The sequence below is a fragment of the Nomascus leucogenys genome, chromosome 7b (genome assembly GCF_006542625.1).
Source record: "Nomascus leucogenys isolate Asia chromosome 7b, Asia_NLE_v1, whole genome shotgun sequence".
NCBI lineage: Eukaryota > Metazoa > Chordata > Mammalia > Primates > Hylobatidae > Nomascus > Nomascus leucogenys.
In genome coordinates, this window is record NC_044387.1 from 44,671,708 (window position 1) to 44,687,741 (window position 16,034).

General features: G+C 45.1%; 1 protein-coding gene across 1 annotated transcript in view; it reads left to right on the plus strand.

Moving 5' to 3' along the window:
* Positions 1 to 16,034, plus strand: part of BCL2L13 (BCL2 like 13) — a 101,801-nt gene that overhangs the window by 7,955 nt on the left and 77,812 nt on the right. Inside the window, 1 exon segment of the mRNA XM_030815778.1 lies at positions 9,731 to 9,901. Coding sequence (XP_030671638.1) covers positions 9,781 to 9,901 — 121 coding nt within the window. The 5' untranslated portion in view covers positions 9,731 to 9,780.

The window sequence follows — 16,034 nt, forward strand, 5'->3', positions numbered from 1 at the left end:
AGGTTTCCTTAGGCTGTTTGGCTGGCAACCACAGTTGGCCCTCTTTATCCAGTTTCCATGTCTCTGCAGATTCCACCAGTCTTGATTGGAGAATATTTTGGAAAAAAACACAAATAACAATAAAAACAATATAAATGATACCAATGCAGTATAACAGCTATTTAATGGCATTTACATTGTCTTAGGTATTATAAGTAATCTAGAAATGACTTAAAAGTATGTGAGAGGGAGGAAGTGAGTAGGTTATATACAAATACCACACCATCTTGTATAAGGAACTTGAGCATCTGAGGATTTTGATATCCGCAGGTATCCTGGAACCAATCCCACATGCGTACCAAGGGACAACTCTACTTGAAACTTAATAGAGGAACAAAGTAAAAAGAGTAAGGCACAGAAAGAAACAGATGGGTTACATATTATGTTTAATAGTTTGAATTGTACAAATTATAGCAGTTTTTTTTTTTTTTTTGAGACAGAGTTTCTTGCTCTTGTTGCCCAGGCTGGAGTGCAATGGCACAATCTCGGCTCACTGCAACCTGCACCTCCTGGGTTCAGGCCATTCTCCTATCTCAGCCTCCCGAGTAGCTGGGATTACAGGTGCATGCCACCACGCTAGGCTAATTTTTGTATTTAATAGTGACGGGGTTTCATCATATTGGTCAAGCTGGTCTCGAACTCCTGACCTCAGGTGATCCGCCCACCTCACCCTCCCAAAGTGCTGGAATTACAGACATGAGCCACTGTGCCCAGCCAAGATAACAATTTTTATAGTTAAGATCATCTATGTATTTAATCACTTCTTGATACCAAGAACACTTGTACTAACTTGAATTCTAAGAGGTCCTATTAGATAAAATTCAATGAGTAAAAGTAACTATATGTCCCTCTCATCATTTGAAAAGAATCTTGAAATATGTCTTTTTTTTTTTTGAGATAGAGTCTAGCTCTGTCGCCGAGGCTGGAGTGCAGTTGTGCGATCTCATTTCACTGCAGCCTCCGCCTCCCTGGTTCAAGTGATTCTCCTGCCTTGGCCTCCAGAGTACATGGGATTACAGGCAGCTGCCACCACGCCCAGCTAATGTGTGTGTGTGTGTGTGTGTGTGTGTGTGTGTGTATATATGAACTACATATTTTTTGAGATGGAGTCTCGCTCTGTCACCCAGGCTGGAATGCAGTGGCAGGATCTCGGCTCACCGCAAGCTCCGCCTCCCGGGTTCACGCCATTCTCCTGCCTCAGCCTCCTGAGTAGCTGGGACTACAGGTGCCTGCCACCACGCCTGGCTAATTTTTTGTATTTTTAGTAGAGACGGGGTTTCACTGTGTTAGCCAGGCTGGTTTTGATCTCCTGACCTCGTGATCCGCTCGCCTTGGCCTCCCAAAGTTCTGGGGTTACAGGTGTGAGCCACCGTACCTGGCCTAATTTTTGTATTTTTAGTGTAGATGGGGTTTCACTGTGTTGGCCAGGCTGGTCTCGAACTTCTGACCTCATGGTCTGCCTGCCTTGGCCTCCCAAAGTGCTTCTACAAAAGCTCTAGGTGATGGTCCTGCGTCATAATTACCCTTCATCCAATCTAGCTTTTTGTTTTTTCCCCATCCATTCTCAAAACTGACAAATTTGCTTCTTTCAGTACTCTGGGTCTGTGATACTATAAAAACCACCTTATTTTGCTACCGTATCCTCCCGTATTACTAGTGTTAGTGTTTTCACCTCTGCATTCCTCTCACCTAGTACATTATCTGGCATGCAGTAAATATGTGTTGAATAAATGCAGTTAAGGGCTAAGAGGAAGTGAAGACGGTGTACCCAAATAAGTGGTTGTGCTGTTAACTAGATGTATGATTTTAGGCAAATAAATCGTTCTTGTTTCTCCATCTATAAAATTTTCATTCAAGTATAGAGGATTACTGTGACAACACATAGAAAAATGCTTTAGAAACAGAGATGTCACGAAGATGTAATTTATATATGATGTTTATTAGAAATGCCTAAGTCCCTCCAGGCGCAGTGGCTCACGCCTGTAATCCCAGCACTTTGGGAGGCCAAGGTGGCCGGATCGGGAGGTCAGGAGATCGAGACCATCCTGGCTAACACGGTGAAACCCCCGTCTCTACTAAAAAATACAAAAAATTAGCCGGGCTTGGTGGCACACCCCTATAGTCCGAGCTACTTGGGAGGCTGAGGCAGGAGAATCACTTGAACCCAGGAGGCAAAGGTTGCAGTGAGCCAAGGTCACGCCACTGCGTTCCAGCCTGGGTGACAGAGACTGTCTCAAAAAAAAAAAAAAATGCCAAAGTTCATTGTGCAATATACTTATTAGACACTGCAGAATGTTGCAAAGGAAGTGGGTGTCCTCTCCCATTTTGTGCTTAGAGACATAACCCTGTAGTAGTGCTGTGGAGTTTACACTTGGCCTATTATCAATACCTTTGTCCTATAATTTAATACAAATGTTCTAGTTATATAATAGTGTTCTTGGGATCTGACTTTTCCCCGTTTAACCATAGTCCTGAAGGAGCTGCTTCGTTGCTACACAACTGGAAGCTCAAGCTAAATTAGAAGTTGGGGCCAGATATGGTGGCTCATGCTTGTAATCCCAGCAATTTGGGAGGCTAAGGTTGGAGGATCACTTGGGGCCTGGAGTTTGAGACCAGCTGGGGCAACATAGTGAGACTCCATTGCTACAAAAAATTTAAAAATAAAAAAAAAAAGTTGAATGGCTGTTTTATACTGTAGGTCTGGTATGTTTATAACCAGAATGATAAATACGCATTTAAAGTCTGAAAACTATATTAGATTTAAATGAATAAATATAATCCTTCACCAGATATATAGATATATGGGCTTTAGCATATATACTAGAATTAAAGATGGAAGATAATGAAATTCATGATTAAGATTGCATTTATAATTACACAATCAGGTTTTATAAGAAAATTTGAAGAACATTAGGCTAAAAATCAAATTCGGAAACTTGGTGATTTGTAGTTTGTCTCTGGCTTTTGGGTTGGCAAATGACTTCAGTGATGTGGATTCTTGATAAATACAACAAATTTGAATACAACAAATTAGAGAATATCAATTTTTTTCTTTTAATTAGAGACAGGGTGTTACCCTGTCGCTCAGGCTGGAGTACAGTGGTATTATCACAGGCTCACTGCAGCCTCAGTCTCCTGGGGTCAGGCTCGCTTCCTGCCTCAGCCTCCTACAGTATTGGGGTTATGGGCATGAACCTGTGCCCGGCTCAATTTTTTTTTTTTTTTGGGAGACGGAGTCTAGCTCTGTCACACAGGCTGGAGTGCAGTGGCATGATTTTGGCTCACTGCAACTTCTGCCTCCCAGGCTCAAGCAATTCTCTTGCCTCAGCCTCCGGAGTGGCTGGTATTATAGGTGCACGCCACCACGCCTGGCTGATTTTTGTATTTTAGTAGGGATGGGGTTTCACCAGGTTGCCCGGGCTGGTCTGGAACTCCTGACCTGCGGTGATCCGCCTGCCTCGGCCTCCCAAAGTGCTGGGATTACAGGCGTGAGCCATCACGCCCGGCCAATTTTTTAATTTAAAGCATTTATTCAAAATATAAATACTTCTTCCTGCTACCAAAGAAATACTGAGACTTATTTTTTATTTTCTAGCAAAAGAGGGTTGTTGCTAAAGAGACTTTTTTTTTTTGAGATGGAGTCTTGCTCTGTCGCCCAGCCTATAGGGCAGTGGCACGATCTTGGCTCACTGCAACCTCTGCCTCCCGGATTCAAGTGATTCTCCTGCCTCAGCCTCCTGAGTAGCTGGGATTACAGGCATCTGCCACCACACCCGGCTAATTTTTGTATTTTTAGTAGAGACCGGGTTTCACCATGTTGGCCAGGCTGGTCTTAAACTCCTGACCTCAGGTGGTACACCCGCCTCGGCCTCCCAAAGTGCTGGGATTACAGGCGTGAGCCACTGTGCCTGGCTGCCGAAGAGACTTCTAAAAGCTTAGATTGTTATTAATTTTATCTATTCTACCCCCCTTTTTTTGTTTCTTTTTTTTTTTGAGATGGAACTTTGCTCTGTCATCCAAGCTGGAGTGCAATGGTGTAATCTTGGCCCACTGCAGCCTCTGCCTCCCTGCTCTGAGCGATTCTCCTGCCTCAGCCTCCTGAGTAGCTGGGATTACAGGCGTCTGCCATCATGCCCAGCTAATTTTCGTATTTTTGAAGAGATGGGGTTTCACCATGTTGGCCCGGCTGATCTCGAACTTCTGACCTCAGGTGATCTGCGCGTCTCAGCCTCCCAAAGTGCTGGGATTACAGGCGTGAGCCACTGCGCCCGGCTGACTCTTCTTATTTTCACTCTTCTTGACATGTTACTACGTTTGACACAGTTGTTCACTGCCTTCTTATTGAAGTGCCTCTCTGACTTCTGTGATCACAGTCTTTCCTGGTTTTCTTTCTACCTTTCTGTTTCAATCTGGACTGAAAGGGTTCCTCTTCCAGCTTCTCATCTTTTGACTACCCCTTAAATGTTAGTGGATTCTAATGTGTTCTTTTTAAGATTATACCAGTATTTCTTTTTTTTTTGAGATGGAGTCTCGCTCTGTCACCCAGGTTGGAGTGCAGTGGCGCGATCTCGGCTCACTGCAAGCTCCGCCTCCCGGGTTCATGCCATTCTCCTGCCTCAGCCTCTCCGAGTAGCTGGGACTACAGGCGCCTGCCACCACGCCCGGCTAATTTTTTTTTGTATTTTTAGTAGAGACGGGGTTTCACCGTGGTCTCGATCTCCTGACCTCGTGATCTGCCTGCCTCGGCCTCCCAAAGTGCTGGGATTACAAGCGTGAGCCACCGCACCCGGCCAATTATACCAGTATTTCTGAACATGTTTTGTAGCCCATGTCTCCTTTATTAAAATAAGTAAATAAAAATTTCCCTGGCTCCTATTCTGGTGACATTGGCGGTGGGAGGCACGTTATTTTTCCTTCTTGTCCCAGCACTGAGAATCACTGCTGCAAAGAAGACTGAAAATTTACTGAGCCTTACCTTCTATAGTCTGTAGTCTGAAAATAATAGGTGATTTTCCTTTTCCAAGTCTGAAAGTATATTGAATATTCTTTTACAAGCTATACTCCCCCTGACATTTTGACACACCCCTCCCATTGAAAATCACTGTTCATTCACATTTTTTTTTTTTTTAAAGACAGGATCTTGCTCTGTCACCCAGGCTGGAGTGCAGTGGTGCAGTCCAGGCTCACTGCAGCCTCAACTTGCTGGGCTAATTTTTTGTATTTTTAGTAGAGACGAGGTTTCACCGTGGTCTCGATCTCCTGACTTCGTGATCCGCCCGCCTCGGCCTCCCAAAGTGCTGGGATTACAAGCGTGAGCCACCGCGCCTGGCTTCTTAGGTAATTTGATTGACTTATACAGAATACTTAGAATTTTGTATCTCCAGCCTAGACCTCTTTCTTTTTTTTTTGAGACGGAGTCTTACTCTGTTGCCCAGGCTGTAGTGCAGTGAGCGATCTCAGCTTACAGCAAGCTCTGCCTCCCAGGTTCAATCTATTCTTCTGCCTCAGCCTCCCGAGTAGCTGGGATTACAGGCACCTGCCACTGTGCCCAGCTAATTTTTGTATTTTTAGTAGAGACGGGGTTTCACCATGTTGGCCAGGCTGGTCTTGAACTCCTGACCTCATGTGATCTACCTGCCTCGGGCTCCCCAAAGTGCTGGGATTACAGGCGTGAGCCACTGCGTCCAGCCTAGACCTTTCTTAAAGACTTTTTTTTTTTTTTTTTTGAAATGGAGTCTCGCTCTGTTGCCCAGACTGGAGTGCAGTGGCGCGATCTTGGCTCACTGCAAGCTCCACCTCCTGGGTTCAAGTGATTCTGCCTCAGCCTCTTGAGCAGCTGGGACTACAGGCACCTGCCACCACGCCTGGCTAATTTTTTCTATTTTTGGTAGAGACAGAACTTCACTGTGCTAGCCAGGATGGTCTCGATCTCCTGATTGTGTGATCCACCCGCCTTGGCCTCCCAAAATGCTGGGATTACAGGCGTGAGCCACCACACCTGACTTCTTAAAGACCTTTATATCCAACTGCTTGTTCTGTATCACTACCTCGATGACCTGTAGGTACTTGAAAATTCAGTGCAGATGCTCCTCAACTTACAGTGGGGTTACATTCTGAGAAACTCATCGTAGGTGGAAAATATCATATGTTGAAAATGCATTTAATACACCTACCAAACATAGCTTAGTCTATGCCTAAAACACATTAAGCAAAATATATTTTTTTAAATTTTTTGTAGAAATGGGATTTCGCCATGTTGCCCAGGCTTGTCTCAAGCTCCTAAGCTCAAGTGATCCCTCTGCCTTGGCCTCCCAAAGTGCTAGGATTACAGATGTGAAGCACTGTTCCCAGCCACACATTAAGCACATTTAAGTGTGCTTAAAACACAATAGCCTACAGTTGTGTAAAATCATGAAATATGTAAACTATATTATAGTAAAGTGTTGACTATCTTATCAAATTTCTTTTTTTTGAGACAGTCTTGCTCTTGTTGCCCAAGCTGGAGTGCAGTGGTGTGATCTCGGCTCACTTCAACCTCTTCCTCCTGGGTTCAAGCGATTCTCCTGTGTCAGCCTCCCAAGTAGCTGGGACTACAGGTGCACACCACCGTGACTGGCTAATTTTTGTATTTTTAGTAGAGATGGGGTTTTGCCATGTTGGCCAGGCTCATCTTGAACTCCTGGCCTCAGGTAATCCACCCGCCTCAGCCTCCCAAAGTGTGGAGTTACAGACATGAGCCATCGTGCCCGGCCATCAGATTTCTTGAATACCATATTGAAAGTGAAAAAACAGAGTGAGGTCAGGTGTGGTGGCTCAAGCCTGTAATCCCAGCACTTCGAGAGGCTGAGGCGGGCGGATCACGAGGTCAGGAGATCGAGACCATCCTGGCTAACACGGTGAAACCCCGTCTCTACTAAAAAATACAAAAAATTAGCCGGGCATGGTGGCGGGTGCCTGTAGTCCCAGCTACTCCGGAGGCTGAGGCAGGAGAATGGCGTGAACCCGGGAGGCGGAACTTGCAGTGAGCCGAGATTGCGCCACGGCACTCCAGCCTGGGGGACAGAGCGAGACTCAGTCTCAAAAAAAAAAAAAAGAAAAAACAGAGTGGTTGTATGGATACTTGAAGTTCAGTTTCTACTGAATGCATATCCGGTTTGCACTGCTGTCATAAAGTGAAAAAATTGTAAGCCAAACTTTCGTAAGTTGGGGACTGTCTGTATACCCTAAAGTGATTTCCTTATCCTTCCCAAAACCAACTCTTCCTATATTATCTGGTTTGAGAAATAGGAGTAATACCACTTTACAGCTTCCTGGGTCACTCTCTCATTGAATTAACCAATAGATCTTTGAATTCCTAACCTTTTTCCTGTCCATCCTTTCCTTTTCAATGTTCTGTTCCTATGCTAGTTCATGCCTTCTTACATCTCTTGCTGAGGTTTTTCCATATTCTCCTAACTTGTCTCCTTGCCTCTACTCTCCAGTCTGTCTTCCTTACCACCTCCAGTATGATTTTTTTTTTTTTTTTTTGAGACAGGGTCTTGCTTTGTCACCCAGGCTGGAGTGCATTGGTATGTGATCATAGCTCCCTGTAACCTCAAGCTCCTGGGCTCAAGTGATCCTTCTGCCTTATTAGCCTCCCAAGTAGCTAGGACTATAGGCGCATGCCACCACACCCAGGGCTAATTTTATTTTTTGTAGAGACAGGGTCTCACTGTGTTGTCCAGTCTGGTCTTGAATTCCTGGCCTCAAGTGATCCTCCTCCCTTGGCCTTCCAAAGAGTTGGAATTATAAGCGTGAGCCACTATGCCAGCCACTTATATATCTATAGCCATTTTATTTTGTATATTTGAAATTCTGCTTCTATTTTTAAAAATTATTTATCATTCTAGGATATTTATCTTAGTTTGCTTATCACAGATCTTAAATTTTTCCAACATTGCCTCTTTTTCCAGTCTGTATTTTTGTTATATGTATTTTTGGTTTCCTATGAAAACTCCTGAGGTCTGGTGATTTATCATGTTTGTATTCATGTCTAATGCCTATAGAGTACCCTGCAGCTTAATAAATGTGTGTTGAATGAACACAAAAAAATTACCAGAAAGCTTTATCTTCTATTTCTTTTTGTTTTTGTTATTGAGACAGGGTCTTGCTGTGTCACCCAGGCTGGAGTGCAGTGGCGTGATCATGGCTCACTGCAGCCTCTACCTCCTGGGCTCAAGCAGTCATCCCATCTCAGCTTCTGAGTAGCTGGGATTATAGGTGTGCACCAGATGCCTGGCTAATTTTTAACATTTGTTTAGAGACAGGGTTTTAGTATGTTACCATGTTGTCAGGCCAGTTTCAAGCAATCTACCTGCCTCTGCTTCCCAAAGTGCTGGGATTACAGGTATGAGCCAGCACACCTAACTTTTTGTCTTCTCTCTCTCTCTCTTTTTTTTTTTTGGGGACGGAGTCTCGCTCTGTTGCCCAGGCTGGAGTGCAGTGGTGTGATCTCGGCTCACTGCAAACTCTGCCTCCCAGGTTGATGCCATTCTCCTGCCTCAGCCTCCTGAGTAGCAGGGACTACAGGTGCCCGCCATCACACCTGGCTAAATTTTTTTGTATTTTTAGTAGAGACGGGGTTTCACTGTGTTAGCCAGGATGGTCTCGATCTCCTGACCTCGTGATCTGCCCGCCTCGGCCTCCCAAAGTGCTGGTATTATAGGCGTGAGCCACCGCGCCAGGCCTGCCTTCTCTTTTTTTAAGACAGGGTCTTGCAGTGTTTCCCAGGCTGGTGTGCATTGGTGCAATTATAACTCACTGCAGTCTTGACCTCCTGGGCTCAAGCAATCCTCCCGCTTCAGCTTCCTGAGTAGCTGGGACCATAGGCATGCCCTGCCACGCCCAGCTAATGTTTTAAATTTTTTTGTAGAGATGGAGTCTTGCTATATTGCTCAGGCTGGTCTTGACCTCCTAGACTCAAGCAGTCCTCCCGCCTCGGCCTTCTAAAGTTCTGGGATTACATGCGTGAGCCACCATGCATTGCCTATATCCTTATTTTATAAGCTTGTTTTTATTTTTTAATTTTTTTTTTCCTTTTCCTTTTAAACTGTTTTCCTAAAAACTAAGACACAAACAGACTCATTAGCCCAGGCCTACACAGAGTCAGGATTATTAATATCACTGTCTTCCACCTCCACATCTTGTCCCACAGGACAGTCTTCAGGGGCAGTAACACCCATGGAGTTGACATTTCCGGTAACAATGCCTTCTGGAATCCCTCCTGGAGGACCACCTGCCCTGAGGCTTTACAGTTCACTTCTTTTTTTTTTTTTTTTTTTTTTATAAGCGGGAGTGCACTCTAACAATAAAAAGTGTAGTAAATACATAAACCAGTAAGTCATCTAGGATTATCAAGTATTATGTACTGCATGTAATTGTATGTGCAGTACTTTTTTTTTTTTTTTTCTTTGAGACAGAGTGTTGCTCTGTTGCCAGGCTGGAGTGCAGTGGCTTGAACCTGGGAGGCAGAGGTTGCCGTGAGCTGAGATTGCGCCACTGCACTCCAGCCTGAGCTACAAGAGCGAGACTCTACCTCAAAAAAAAAAAACAAAAAAACTCCAAGAGTTGCACAAGACATTTTGGTGTGAAACAACTGTTAAAGTGGCATGTAATAAACTTTAAACTGAAAAAATTACTTTTTTGTTCTTAGGTTTTACACATCCATAAGTAGACCTTTTTGGAGCCTCACCAGCCAATTCAATGGCGTCCTCTTCTACTGTGCCTCTGGGATTTCACTATGAAACAAAGTATGTTGTTCTCAGCTACTTGGGACTCCCCTCTCAAGAGAAGCTGCAAGAGCAACATCTTTCCTCACCCCAAGGTATTATCTTTGGCTTATGGTGGTTATAGTAAATTGTAATAAGGACTTTATATATAAAAGTATATGTATCTAATTTACATGTATGGTTATCAAATAGTACTAATAAGCCTGTAAGAATAACCTGTTATGGCTGGGCACGACGGCTCACACCTGTTATGCCAGCACTTTGGGAGGCCGATGTGGGCAGATCACGAAGTCAGGAGTTCGAGACTAGCCTGGCCAACATGGTGAAACCCTGCCTCTACTAATAATACAAAAATTAGTTGGGCATGGTGGCATGCGCCTGTAGTCCCAGCTACTCAGGAGGCTGAGGCAGGAGAATCGCTTGAACCCGGGAGGCAGGCAGAGGTTGCAGTGGGCTGAGATCGCACCAATGCACTCCAGCCTGGGCAGTAGAGTGAGACTCCATCTCAAAAAAAAAAACAAAAAACCAAAAACACACAAAATAAATAACTTGTTATGCCATTCTTTCCATTTCCAGAAGCAAAAAAAAAAAGTATTTTTCTCATTTTATTCTTTTTTTTTTTTTTTTTTTTTTTTGAGACAGAATCTCACTCTCTAAGGCTGGAGTGCAGTGGCATGATCTTGGCTCACTGCAACCTCCACCTTCCCGATTCAAGCGATTCTGCTTCAGCCTCCCGAGTAGCTGGGATTACAGGTGCACACCACCATGCCTGGCTAATTTTTATATTTTTAGTAGAGATGAGGTTTTGCCATGTTGGCCAGGCTGGTCTTGAACTCTGGACCTCAGGTGATCGCCTGCCTCGGCCTCCCAAAGTGCTGGGATTATGGGCGTGAGCCACTGCGCCCGACTCATTTTATTCTATTTGAATGATATTTCCAAAGCACGTGCAGCCCTCTATTGGCAGTTATATTTTTTCGATACTTTACAAATATTAGTCTATTGTCTTACACTTTCACTTACAATTGTTGAGCAGTCTGTTGTCATTCTACTAAGTGTTCCATCATAATGAAACAGTTTATTTTGGCTGCCTTTTTTTTTTTTTTTTTTTTAAGATGGAGTCTCTGTTGCCCAGGCTGGAGTGTGATGGCATGATTTCAGCTCACTGTAACCTCTGCCTCCCGGGTTCAAGCAATTCTCCTGCCTCAGCCTCTCGAGGAGCTGGGACTATAGGCGCACACTGCCACGCCCGGCTAGTTTTTTGTATTTTAGTAGAGACAGGGTTTCACCCTGTTTCCCAGGCTGATCTCGAACTCCTGAGCTCAGGCAGTCCGCCTGCCTTGGCCTCTCAAAGTGCTGGGATTACAGGCATGAGCCACCAGGCCGGCTTGGCTGCTTTTTAGAGATTCTCCGTCTTTGGTGGTGTTTCAAACTTAAACACATCTTAGTGAAACAGCCACCAAAGCCAGAGAAATTCTAAAAAGCAGTCAAAATAAGTGTTTTGCACATCCAAAACAAATAAAATTTATGTTTTACACATCCAAAATTGGGATTGTTTGGCTTCCTGAATTTAATAATTCATTTGTTTACTCTGGAAAAATTATTTAATATTGTATCTTTGAATACTCTCTTCTCTACTTTGTGCTACAATCAATTGCACATTATGCTGTTTATAGAAGACATACGTGATCCTGTCTGTTCCTCCATATCTCACTGTCATTTTCCTAGTTTATCTCCATTTATCTGTCTGTGAAGCCCTCTGTGACATTTCTTGTTTTTTTTTTTTTTTTTTTTTTTTTTTTTTTTTTGAGACGGAGCCTCGCTCTGTCGTCCAGGCTGGAGTACAGTGGCACAATCTCGGCTCACTGCAACCTCCGCCTCCTGGGTTCAAGCGATTCTTCTGTCTCAGCCTTCTGAGTAGCTGGGACTACAGGTGTGTGCCACCACGCCCGGCTAACTTTTTTTTTTTGTATTTTTAGTAGAGATGGGGTTTCACCGTGTTAGCCAGGATGGTCTTGGTCATCCGACCTCATGATCCGCCCACCTCAGCCTTCCAAAGTGCTGGGATTACAGGTGTGAGCCACCACGCCTGGTTGACATTTCTTTTTTTTTTTTTTTTTTTTTTTTTTTTGAGATGGAGTCTCGTTCTGTCGCCAGGCTGGAGTGCAATGGCAATCTTGGCTCACTGCAACCTCCAACTCTCAGGTTCAAGCAATTCTCCTGTCTCAGCCTCCCGAGTAGCTGGGACTACAGGCGTATGCCACCAGCCTGGCTAATTTTTGAAGTTTTAGTAGAGACAGGGTTTCACCATGTTGGCCAGGATGGTCTCGATCTCCTGACCTCGTGATCCGCCCGCCTCAGCCTCCCAAAGTGTTGGGATTACGGGTGTGAGCCACCACGCCCGGCTGACATTTCTTTATCGTCCAATTCACCCTTTCTTCATCTCTCTTTAAGCTGCTAAATAAACTTTTCACCAGATAGCAAATTTTAATTCATTTTTTATCTATGTATATATTCTGTTTTTTAATTTTCAACAACTGGCAAATGTGAAAGAATACATGAATATGTATGTATGTATTATATACACATAGACATTAACAAAAGCCTTTAGTATATTTCATATTTGTATTAGTAATGGTGGTTTTCATAGAGGTCTATAATTACCAGAGGTTTTTCTTAGCTTTAAGATTTAATATTCCTGGCTGGGCGGGGTGCCTCACGCCTGTAATCCCAGCACTTTGGGAGGCCGAGGCGGGCGGATCACGAGGTCAGGAGTTCGAGACCATTCTGGCCAACATGATGAAAACCTGTCTCTGCTAAAAAATACAAAAATTAGCCGGGCACAGTGGCACACGCCTGTAATCCCAGCTACTTGGGAGACTGAGGCAGGAACATTGCTTGAACCCGGGAGGTGGAGGTTGCAGTGAGCAGATTCCACCATTGCACTCCAGCTCTGGGCAACAGAGCAAGACTCCATCACTAAAAAAAAAAAAAAAAAGATTTTCTATTCTTAAGTTATAATAAAGATAACTATAATGCTTGTATAAAAAACATTAATTGGGGCTGGGCGCGGTGGATCATGCTTGTAATCCCAGCACTTTGGGAGGCCGAGGTGGGTGGATCACGAGGTCAGGAGATCGAGACCACGGTGAAACTCCGTCTCTACTAAAAATACAAAAAATTAGCCGGGTGTGGTGGTGGGCGCCTGTAGTCCCAGCTACTTGGAGAGGCTGAGGCAGGAGAATGGCGTGAACCCGGGAGGCGGAGCTTGCAGTGAGCCGAGATTGCGCCACTGCACTCCAGCCTAGGCGACAGAGCGAGACTCCATCTCAAAAAAAAAAAAAAAATTAATTGGGCTGGGCGTGGTGGCTCACGCCTGTAATCCCAGCACTTTGGGAGGCTGAGGCAGGTCACTTACAAAGTCAGAAGTTCAAGACCAGCCTGGCCAAGATGGTGAAACCCCATCTCAGGCCGGGCGCGGTGGCTCATGCTTGTAATCCCAGCACTTTGGGAGGCCAAGGCAGGCGGATCACGAGGTCAGGAGATTGAGACTGCGGTGAAACCCCGTTTCTACTAAAAATACAAAAAAAATTAGCTGGGCATGGTGGCAGGCACCTGTAGTCCCAGCTACTCGGAGAGGCTGAGGCAGGAGAATGGCGTGAACCCGGGAGGCAGAGCTTGCAGTGAGCCGAGATCGCGCCACTGCACTGCAGCCTGGGTGACAGAGCGAGACTCCGTCTCAAAAAAAAAAAAGAAACCCCATCTCTACTAAAAATACAAAAAAATGAGTTGGGCACGGTGGCAGGTGCCTGTAATCCCAGCTACTTGGGATGCTGAGGCAGAGAATTGCTTGAACCGGGGAGGCAGAGGTTGCAGTGAGCGGGGATCGCCCAGCTGCACTCCAGCCTGGACGACAGAGCAAGACTCCATCTCAAAAAAAAAAAAAAGCCAGGCGCGGTGGCTTAAGCCTGTAATCCCAGCACTTTGGAAGGCTGAGGTGGGTGGATCATGAGGTCAGGAGTTCAAGACCAGCCTGACCAATATGGTGAAACCCTGTCTCTACTAAAAATACAAAAATTAGCTAGGTGTGTTGGCGGACGCCTGTAGTCCCAGCTACTCTGGAGGCTGAGGTGGGAGAATTGCTTGAACCTGGGAGTCAGAGGTTGCAGTGAGCCGAGATCGTGCCATTGCACTTCAGCCTGGGTGACAGAATGAGACTTCGTCTCAGAAAACAAACTGGCTTGGTTGGGTGGCTCACACCTGTAATCCCAGCATTTTGGGAGGCTGAGGCGGGTGGATCATGCGGTCAGGAGATCGAGACTATCCTGGCTAACATGGTGAAACCCCATCTCTACTAAAAATACAAAATATTAGCTGGGTGTGGTGGCGGGCGCCTGTAGTCCCAGCTACTCAGGAGGCCGAGGCAGGAGAATGGTGTGAACTCAGGAGGTGGAGCTTGCAGTGAACTGAGATCATGCCATTGCACTCCAGCCTGTTTGACAGAGTGAGACTCCATCAAAAAACAAAACAAAACAAAACAAAAAACCAAGAAACAAACCTGAAATGATGACAAGCAACAACAAAGTGGATTTCCAGTCTAGTTCTGAGAAGAGGTGAGCCTGATAATAATACAGCTTTATATGAAAATTAAAATCCCTTAGATATCTTCATTTATACAAACATTTAATTTATTTGTTCTTATTTTTATTTATTTTTTTGAGACAAGAATCTTGCTATGTCACCCAGGCTGGAGTGTAGTGGTCCCATTTTGGCTCACTGCATCCTCCACCTCTTGGGTTCAAGTGTTTCTCGAGTCTCAGCCTCCCCTGTATCTGGGACTACAGGCACGCGCCACTATGCCGAGCTAATTTTTGTACTTTTTAGCGGAGATGGGTTTTCACCATGTTGGCCAGGCTCATCTCGAACTCTTGTTCTCAGGTGATCCACCCCACCTTGGCCTCCCGAAGTGCTGGGATTACAGGCACGAGCCATGGCGCCTGGCCTATATAATACATTGTAAAGGAACTGTTAAGATCCACTAGTTGTGGGATGGAAAGTACTGTTTTTTTAACAGTGGTTTATTTCTGGATTTTTTTCCCCAAAGAAATGTGCAGTTATGCATTTTCAAGAATGTTCGAAGAAACAAGAATTGATTTTTTGATAAACTGACTAAAGACAATCCATTGTACCAGTTGAGGAACTTATTTTTGGAATGTATTTTTATAAATTGATCAGATTGGTTTATTTCTACACTTATTGATTGATTGATTGATTGATTGAGGCAGAGCCTTGCTCTTCTGCCCAGGCTGGAGTGTAGTGATACGATCTTAGCTCACTGCAACCTTCACCTTCTGGACTCAGTCGATTCTCCTGCCTCAGCCTCCGAGTAGCTGGAACTACTCGAACAGGCCCGTGCCACCATACCTGGCTGATTTTTGTATTTTTAGTAGAGATCGGGATTCGCCACGTTGGCCAGGCTGGTCTTGAACTCCGGACCTCAAGTGATCCACCCACCTTGGCCTCCCAAAGTGCTGGGATTACAGGTGTAAGCCACCACACCCAGTCTACACCTCATTTATTTAATTCAACTTTTTCAACTTTGGTAATGTTTTTTATTCCATTTCTTTTTTCTTACTTGTTTGCTTTTCTTTGAGACAGTCTCGCTCTCGTCAGGTGGGAGTGCAGTGGCACGATCTTGGCTCATTGCAACCCCCACCTCGTGGATTCAAGCAATTCTCCTGCCTCAGCCTCCCAAGTAGCTGGGACTACAGACGTATGCCACCACGCCCAGAGACGGGGCTTCACCATGTTGCCCAGGCTGGTCTTGAACTCCTGAGCTCAGGCAATCTGCCTGCTTTGGCCTCCCAAGTGCTAGGATTACAGGCGTGAGCCTCTGCGCCCGGCCCTATTTCTTTTTTCTTAACTTCTCTGGAGATAATGCTGGACATTTCATTTTGTCACCCAGGTTAGAGTGCAGTGGCACGTTCTCGGCTCACTGCAACCTCTGCCTCCCAGGTTCAAGCAATTCTGCCTCAGCCTCCTGAGTAGCTGGGATTACAGGCGCCTGCCACTGCGCCCGGCTAATTTTTGTATTTTTAGTAGAGACAGGGTTTCACCATCTTGGCCAGGCTGGTCTCGAACTCCTAACCTCATGATCCACCTGCCTCAGCCTCCCAAAGTGCTGGGATTACAGGCATGAACCACCGTGCCTGGCCAACATTTCATTTTTTA